The sequence below is a fragment of the Coffea arabica genome, chromosome 10e (genome assembly GCF_036785885.1).
Source record: "Coffea arabica cultivar ET-39 chromosome 10e, Coffea Arabica ET-39 HiFi, whole genome shotgun sequence".
NCBI classification, from domain to species: domain Eukaryota; kingdom Viridiplantae; phylum Streptophyta; class Magnoliopsida; order Gentianales; family Rubiaceae; genus Coffea; species Coffea arabica.
Window position 1 is genome coordinate 40,485,323 of NC_092328.1, and position 8,273 is coordinate 40,493,595.

General features: G+C 32.9%; 1 protein-coding gene across 2 annotated transcripts; it reads left to right on the forward strand.

The window, feature by feature from the left end:
- Window positions 1–2,007: 2,007 nt before the first annotated feature.
- On the forward strand, window positions 2,008–7,441 carry LOC113711849 (WAT1-related protein At4g08300). Of its 2 annotated transcripts, XM_072067678.1 has the most exons (8): window positions 2,008–2,119; window positions 2,166–2,416; window positions 2,845–2,907; window positions 4,356–4,472; window positions 4,846–5,086; window positions 5,583–5,741; window positions 6,333–6,484; window positions 7,039–7,441. In XM_072067678.1, the coding sequence occupies exons 1-8, from the start codon at window positions 2,078–2,080 to the stop codon at window positions 7,250–7,252; spliced, it is 1,239 nt and encodes a 412-aa protein (XP_071923779.1). In that variant the 5' UTR covers window positions 2,008–2,077; the 3' UTR covers window positions 7,253–7,441. The 2 variants fall into 2 exon arrangements, with proteins under 2 accessions (XP_071923779.1, XP_027090879.1); XM_027235078.2 differs by lacking the exon at window positions 2,008–2,119 and having other exon boundaries at window positions 2,126–2,416.
- Window positions 7,442–8,273: the final 832 nt, after the last annotated feature.

Here is an 8,273-nt window from a genome sequence, read left to right on the forward strand (position 1 = left end):
CAAAAGGAATATAGAATCCTGCACTTGTAAGATCAATCAAATACAGTTTAATTACAGAATGACAGATCTTTACTTCATTTTTATAGCAATTTCATCAATCAACACGGAAAAATAAATGATACTGCAAAGGCCAAAAAATCTCCTATCTACTTTGGCATTTCTGAAGATAATTTCATCATCATCTCTTCATTTACAAAATTTGTGATCAGTTTTTTGTTATTACTGAAAGCACTTATAAGACTAGTAATCTTTAAGAGCAATTTCTGACTTTTAGGCTTTAGTACCACTAAAATATTCACAAGAAAAAAAAAATTACAATAGATTCAATGCATGGATTCATTTGCTTGTAGGTCATTTTTTGAGTTGCATCAAGATTTGTCGACCATTTGCTCAATACACATCCAACTTTACAAGGAATTAAGCAACCATGTAAATAAAAGTTTGTTTCATGAAACTAAAGCTTTAATTTGAAGTTGTACAACTCATATAGATATCTCAGCGTAAGTGGTTATCATTTTCTTTATTTTGTATAAAGCCTAATTGTTGTGATCTTATTGAAGCATTCTACTTTAGAAACAAAGCGACAAATGTCACCTAACATGCAATTCTACATCACGAGCTTTGTATACTATATCAATTTAATCACGCAATTATTTTTCTTTAATGGTTTTTGACAGGGGCCTTATTTGGTCTCTTTCTTGCTATCTTTTCTATCTTTTTTTTTTCATCATGTCCTTCATATTTAATTGCGGATCGTAACAAATGAGAATATCACAGATCTTTTCGTCCATTTCTTGTTACCTTTAGAGTTAAGGGGAAGTGACTAACTAGTTAGTTTCTTCTCCAGCATAATAAGTTCCTCCAGAAAAGAAATCAATAATTGGAGAGTAAAAAATTTTCTAGATTGAGATGGACAAAATGAGAATCATGAAGCTACAATCAAGTGCAAATATAGGGGACAGTACCACCTAGTCATAAGGCTATCCATTTTCGTCTCTAGTGTACTTTATGATCTGATAATAGCTTTAGAGCAAAAAGTACCTTTAACAGGTTTTTTTTGAGTACAAGAGAGAAATCCCTCTAGACCAAGCAATTATTTAAGATATTAACCAATAAATTGGCTACCGTGATTAAGTTTCAGACGTCATTCGCAGCAGCGTTTTGTGATCCAAGTGCTCAGGACAATCAATCAATCCCCTTAATGGCTTGCTAAGTAATTATGAACTCAAAAAAAAAAAAGGATAGCAGCCTATTAGCCTTTATTAATTAAATCTCCAAATTAATCAATGTGCTTAATTCGTAGGCCATTTTCAAGAGAGGTGTCCACTCGTAATCCCACTCTCCTAAATAATACATTATACCCTACTTACATCACATTGCACTAATCTAAAACAGTATTTGTTGGTCAATGAAACAATCTCCACTTCGTAAAGAAACCGAAACAAAACGGACATCTTTTTCATTGAAAGATTTGTGCATAATTTCATTGAAAGATTCGCTACCTGGTCAGGTTGTATGACTCATATCGTGATTCTTGTTGGCCTCATTAAACGGTGAAAAATCAAGACTTATAATCTCATTATTTTAAGAATTAATCTAATTTGCATTGATAATATATACACTAGTAATTATGTTACATGATAAATAATTTCAAATTTTACACATATATCGCACATCTAGACCTAATAATATATATATTTATTAGTATAAAAAGATTAATACTTGCTAAATTTTGTCATCATTTATAGAGTTTTTCCATTATCAATGCTCATCCCCTTTAGAGCAAAATTTGAGAAATTAAAAGGCTTATAAGCTTTATTCGATGTGTGAACACTAAGTCAAATATCACCCTACAGATTTTTTTTTTTAAACTAAAAATGTAGAGTAGAATCTAGTTGCTTCTCTCTCCCTCCCACCAAAACCCCTTCCCCTAGCTTTTTTTTTGTTCTGTCAATGGATAAGGGAATCTAAGTGGAATAAGAGTAAGCGCATCCATGCACACGAATACTTCATCAAAGATTTAACCCCTCTAGTCATCCCTAGCTCTTTTGGGTATAAAAGGACATTAGCATTGTCTATGCTCGTACACCATTTTGTGTTCAATAGAGAAAGACTCGAAAGAGAGAGAGAGAGAGAGAGAGAGAGAGAGAGAGAGAGAGAGAGAGAGAGAGAGAGAGAGAGAGAGAGAGAGAGAGAGAGAGATGGGAGACCAATCTGGGCTGTGCAGGGCATTGAGCGAATTTTTTGACAAGGCAAAATTTTACTTGGCCATGGTCTCCCTCCAATTTGGTTATGCTGGCATGTACATTATTTGCATGGTTGCCTTCAAGCGTGGCATGAGCCACTGGGTTCTGGTAGTCTACCGTCACGCAGTTGCCACCCTAGTCATGGCTCCATTTGCATATTTTGTTGAAAGGTTAGTTTGTTCACTTTCTTCCATGAGTAATCCTAGTGTTAAAAATCAATCTCATCTTTTAGCCACTTCTTCATGGCCAATCATTACATTTTTTTTTTAGAGAGTATGCAAATACAACTTGTTGACAATCAATTATTTTAACTATTTTCACCCAACTAAAAATTGTAAAATTTTTTTAGCTTTTATTATATGTACTTGATTTTCATTTGATCGTTGGTTATGTTTATTATCTTTATTTTATCGCACTTTGTGCACCTCAGACGATCATGTTGAAAAAATCGGGACCTCGTAGTCCATTGATGTTATGTGCCACATTTATCACGAACATTGTATATGATTAGGTCAATCATCAGTTAAATGGTGTTTATGCAGAAAGTTTAAGCTAGAAAGGTTTCTGATTGGTATTGTTTCTGCCTTATTTCATGCAGGAAAATAAGGCCAAAACTTACTCTCAGAGTATTCCTCAAGATTATGGCGCTTGGCCTCTTGGAGTAATGCGCTCAAACACTCTATTTCTCTATGTGTATATACACGCATGGGCACACACTAAACACACACACATCACATATTGTACGGATAAGCATGTTTTTCTATTCTATGCCGTCAAGGTACTGAATAGAATACCAATAAAGAAAATGATTCCAGCATCAAAATTAAAAAATTATAGTATTAATTATCACATACCCTCTAAATGTATACGCTGTTTGACACTGATTTCACACTTTTCCAAGACAATTGAGAGGGATTTCACTTTTCATAATAGAAAGACCTACAAATATATGCACGTACAGGTCGGAAAAAAAATTGCTTGCTTAGAAAATTGACACCCATCGGTAACTTGATGTCTCTTCACTTTGTGTTGGAATATTCTTGAAATTAAGAGAGGCCGTTTTTTTTTTTTTTGAAATTAAGAGAGGCCTTGTAGAAAATTGAATATCTCTTAGCGTAGGAAAGAGAAATACCAAAGGCTAGGCATAGATGGTGATTTTATGATTTAAACCATCTTAGTATCTTTTGTCTTGCTTTTTATCATGAAAAAGAAACTCAAAGAAAAACCCATCCAGACCTCAAAAAGTGAAGTCCCATCCAGACCTTAGGGCTAATACTGTGGCCCTGTGGTGTTAGTAAACACCACCACCACCACCACCACCACCCAGGCGCCCAAAGAAAAACCCCTTCTTTATTTTTTTTCGCAAAAAGGCTCTTTCATTTTTAATTTATACAATAGGATACTTATTTCAAATTTTGCAACTTTCTCATTTGATATTCAGTTCAATACTTTTACCAATTTAATTCATAGATATAAAGTTAATAATAATTTATAGATGTGACATATTAAACTCTACTTATGTGTTTCATGTGGTGTTATATGTATGTGTCGTTTATAAGCATAATTAAGTTTATCTTACTCCTTAAAATAACATGTCATCTACCAGAAAAATGAATTTATGAAAACAAAGTAACATTTTATTCTTTTGAAAAATTGAAAAAAAATGTCCACAGCTTTGGTACAACGTAGGCGAAAAGTACACATAGAAACTTTTTTTTTTCTCTTTTCCTTTCTCTTATTCTGGGAGATATTGTTGGACGGGCCTTCTCCTGATGCTTGGTTTTGATTATTTCTGTCACTGAACTTTAAGTTTCAGATGTTGATCATCGCTTACTTGGACGATTGAGTGCCCCGGAAGTAATAGTTAATTTTTCAAACTTGCCTTACTGCAGATCCTAGTCATTGGCCATTAAGTTTAATGGGTACATGTACCTAGCTCTTTTCTTAGGGGAAAAAAAACGAAAGCACTAAAATTTAATAAAAAGTCAAAACCAAGAAGATTAAATTCGAAATGTTTGAATTAACTGGTTATGTTACTGAATTAAATGTCAAAATAAAAACATACTTATTCATAGACTAAATTCCATGTTTCATGATTTGTTTCTTCAGGCCAGTGCTTGATCAAAATTTATACTACGTTGGCATGAAGTCAACATCTGCAACATTTGCATCTGCTTTTGTCAATGTTCTCCCGGCAGTTACTTTTATAATGGCCATCGCTTTCAGGTAATATGTCGTTTGCGTAAACCTTTTCATAATATTGATCATGATGATAAAAATATTAGACAAAAACAACAAAGAATTCTGATACTTTTCTGGGTACAAAGAAAATGGATACATCCAAGCTACCTTTTGCTATTTATCCTCGTCACTTTTGTTTTGGATGAAAAAGTGTACATTATAGACAAACCATGTACGAACATAATCTGTGCAATTTAAGGAAGTAAAGTCCCATCCTGTGCTTGGCAGTTGAGGACACGAAGGGTGTGAGAGGGACGAGAGGGAAAAAAAAAGAAGTAACGTGCATATAATTGATTTTACATTTTTTTTTTTCATGATTTTCTGCACAGCTCATGTATACTCTAATTCTATGGACCAGGTTGGAAACAGTCAACCTTAAAAAGATACATAGTCTTGCAAAGGTGATTGGAACAGCAATAACAGTTAGTGGAGCAATGGTTATGACTTTGTATAAAGGCCCAATAATCAATATTCTATTTACACATGGAGGAGGTCATCACAGTTCCACTAATGCTTCATCTGAGCAGCAGCATTGGGTCACTGGCATAATAACACTAATATCCTGTATATTTGGTTGGTCTGGCTTTTTCATATTGCAGGTGAATTCATTTCCATTTTCAATTAACTTCAAATTTTGCATTGAATAACTCCAGGTTGCATCATGTACACTAAATAATGCACAAAATCTATAAAAGTTGTAACCATAATGCTACAATAATACTTAAAGATTCCAAACTTACGCGCATGCAATACAAGATTCCAATTTCCACATTAGAGTTTATCTTTTTAGGTCATTATATACGTGTAATTTTCTAACTTTTTCTTTTTCTTTTTTTGATAACTACTGCTCGTTTATTAGAATATTAAGTAATCCTAATTTTTAATACTTTTTGATGTGGAAAGGTGGTTTCACATTAGAGGCAATTCATTCAAACCATTTGGATGTTGTATTTTTCGAAATCCAGTTACTCGAATTAGAAACCCTAACTTCAATTCTATTTACTCGAATTTAACACAATTATAATGAACCCATTTCAAATTTGTTTTATTTATTATTTGTTACTAATTTCTGTTTGCATCCATGTTATTTTTCAGTCCATGACTCTCAAGGAATATCCGGCGGAGCTCTCCCTAACAGCCTTAGTTTGTTTGATGGGCATGATTGAAAGTGGAATTGTTGCTTTAATATTTGAACGCAATATGAGCGCTTGGGTAATAGGTTTTGACTCTAGATTTCTTGCTGCAGTTTACTCCGTAAGTGGTCTCTAAATTTACATATTTGTTTCCTTTCCAACTTGAAATTGAATTATTTTTTATCATTAATTGATAACTTTTTTAACATGATTTTTAACGTCAGATATATATTGCAAAACTTAGTTTGGTTTTGTCGACTATTTTCCTTAGATTACGTTCCAAATTTTCCGCATGCGAATTTGGTTGCTAAGAAGAGCTTTTGCAATTGCTTTTGTTCTTGTCATGTAAGTGGAAATTTCTACCATGTAGGAATAGTTGCTTAGACACAATACAATGCTGTTCTCATAATCTCTTGTTAGTTGCTTGTCCTAGTAAGATATAAGAGTTAAAAGAAAATTTGTAGTACAAAATTTTCTAGCAATGGGCGAGCATTTTTGCCTAGTATTAGCTTTAATTGCATCTGACAGTAACAAATTGATTTGACTTTAGATCCTTGTTGCTATCTGAAATTAGTAAAAATGTTAACCATCATTGGATTAACAAATTAATAAACTGTTCAACCAAATTTCATTATTTGGTTCCGGCAGATAATGACTAATAACTGCACCCACAATGATCCCTCTTCTAACCATCTTGTAAATTTTGTGTTAGGGTGTGGTATGCTCTGGAATTGCTTATTATATGCAAAGTGTTGTAAACAAAATGCGAGGTCCAGTGTTTGTGACTGCGTTCAGTCCTTTAAGCATGGTGATTACTGCTGTCCTAGGAGCTATTGTGTTGGCTGAGCAAACCCATCTTGGAAGGTATATATAAGCTTAAACACTTTCTCACTTGGGGCACCCAAGTTGCAGTTCCAATTCACTGCAAGAGTTTCCAACTGAGATATTAGTTGTGTTTGGAAAGCAAATTTGATTTTAGAAAGATTTTTTCCTATTATTTAATAAACACACAATTCAATTATTTGTTTGTCTTCTTAATTACTATTTTTTTGTGTCATAGTTACAAAAGGTGTTACACTGATGACACGTAAAAAGACTCTAAAAAATATTTTTGGAGAATTTCTAGAAGATATTCCCTAAGTACCTTTTTGTTGCCCATGCACTGTTATTTAATGTCTACTGCAAAAAAATTTAAAAAAAAAATTTCAAGATCTTCGAAAAAAAATTTCTAATTTTGTTTGCTTGTATCATACGCGCAATTTCCATTCACCTTTTTTATCTCACATACATCACATCATAAAAAGTGTTACAGTAATTATCTTAAATAAATATTTCAAATAACCTCCTATCCAAACTATTTTTCTAGAAAACATGAGCCAAATAGAGCTTGAATGTTTCGCTTGTCTTCAATCTTTCAGTTTAATTGGAGCTATAGTCATTGTCATCGGCCTCTATTCCGTGATATGGGGAAAAAGCAAAGATCTAACTGCTGCGAATGCAGAATTTGAGAAAGGCAAAGCCAGTCAGTTAGAAACATTTCAGAAGAATATATCAGATTTTGGGGATGATATTGATGTTGAATCTAATGGGGTATCAAAATCTGCAGCGCAAAAATTTCCACCCGAGCCATGATTGAAATAGTGTATTAGATATATCATTTTGCGGGTTTTATAAATGCTGCAACTTATCCTATGTCCTAAGGTTGGATTGGTCAAAACGTAGTTACATTTTGATTTTGTTTGGGTAGTTTTTATAGCTTGTCAATGAACTTCCTTTACATCTATTAATTAACAAGAGCTTTGCGTTTTGTGTTGTACTCAATCTTAATCCTGTGCAATATGGTGCCCTTTTTTGTCTTTTTCTCTTTCTTTTTTCCAACAAAAATCATGAGATAAACAAAAATCAATAGACAAGACTTATCACTAAAACGAAGCATATAAATCAATTCAAAATTTGGTGTCTACACTGCTTATCCATTTTGGAAGGGGAATGCAGAACAAAAGTTCCAACATCCTGCATCATGGAGCAGATATCCAACCACAAAGTAATCTGCAATATTTCTGGCAAAAGGATAAAAAAATTAAAAAAAGATGCAGTGTGAAATATATAAATAAAGTTAGATTTTAAATATCAAGAAAAAGGACCATGTCACTTTTTCCTTCAGATCATTCATTGCTTCTTTTCAACTTATTATCTGCATAATAAAAACAAATTATATTTTTGTCAACATGATGCAAACTCATTCTTTATTTTTAAAATTAACCTGTTCTTAATATGCAAATTATATACGGGAGAAATAGAGTTTCGGTCCCTAATATTTGGCTTGTGTACCAAACTGGTCTGTCGTATTTCCACCAATACAAATTTGGTCCCCAAAGTGTTTGGTCTAAGGTAAATTTAGGATAATTGACAAATAATGGACAAAATCAAATTGTTGTTAGGCAAACAATTTTGAGTTTGTAGTTTTGGTCCTTAATAGTTGGTATTTGAATTATTGTAGTCCCTTAAGCTTTAAATAGTATATTAAGGGTTCATAAAAAGAGATCTGAATTCAAATTAGATTAAAGTTTTGATGCCTACTAGATTCCTGCAAATCCAAAACGTTGAAAAGCTAATTAATCCTTTTGTTTCTTCCTTTTTATTTATTATTCCA

Excerpts from the sequence above, each read along its gene's own strand:
- LOC113711849 (XM_072067678.1), top strand. The coding sequence starts at position 2,078 with ATGCTCGTACACCATTTTGTGTTCAATAGAGAAAGACTCGAA. Across the intron at positions 2,120-2,165 it reads TCAATAGAGAAAGACTCGAA|AGAGAGAGAGAGAGAGAGAG; the intron begins AGAGAGAGAGAG and ends AGAGAGAGAGAG. Across the intron at positions 2,417-2,844 it reads TTTGCATATTTTGTTGAAAG|GAAAATAAGGCCAAAACTTA; the intron begins GTTAGTTTGTTC and ends TATTTCATGCAG.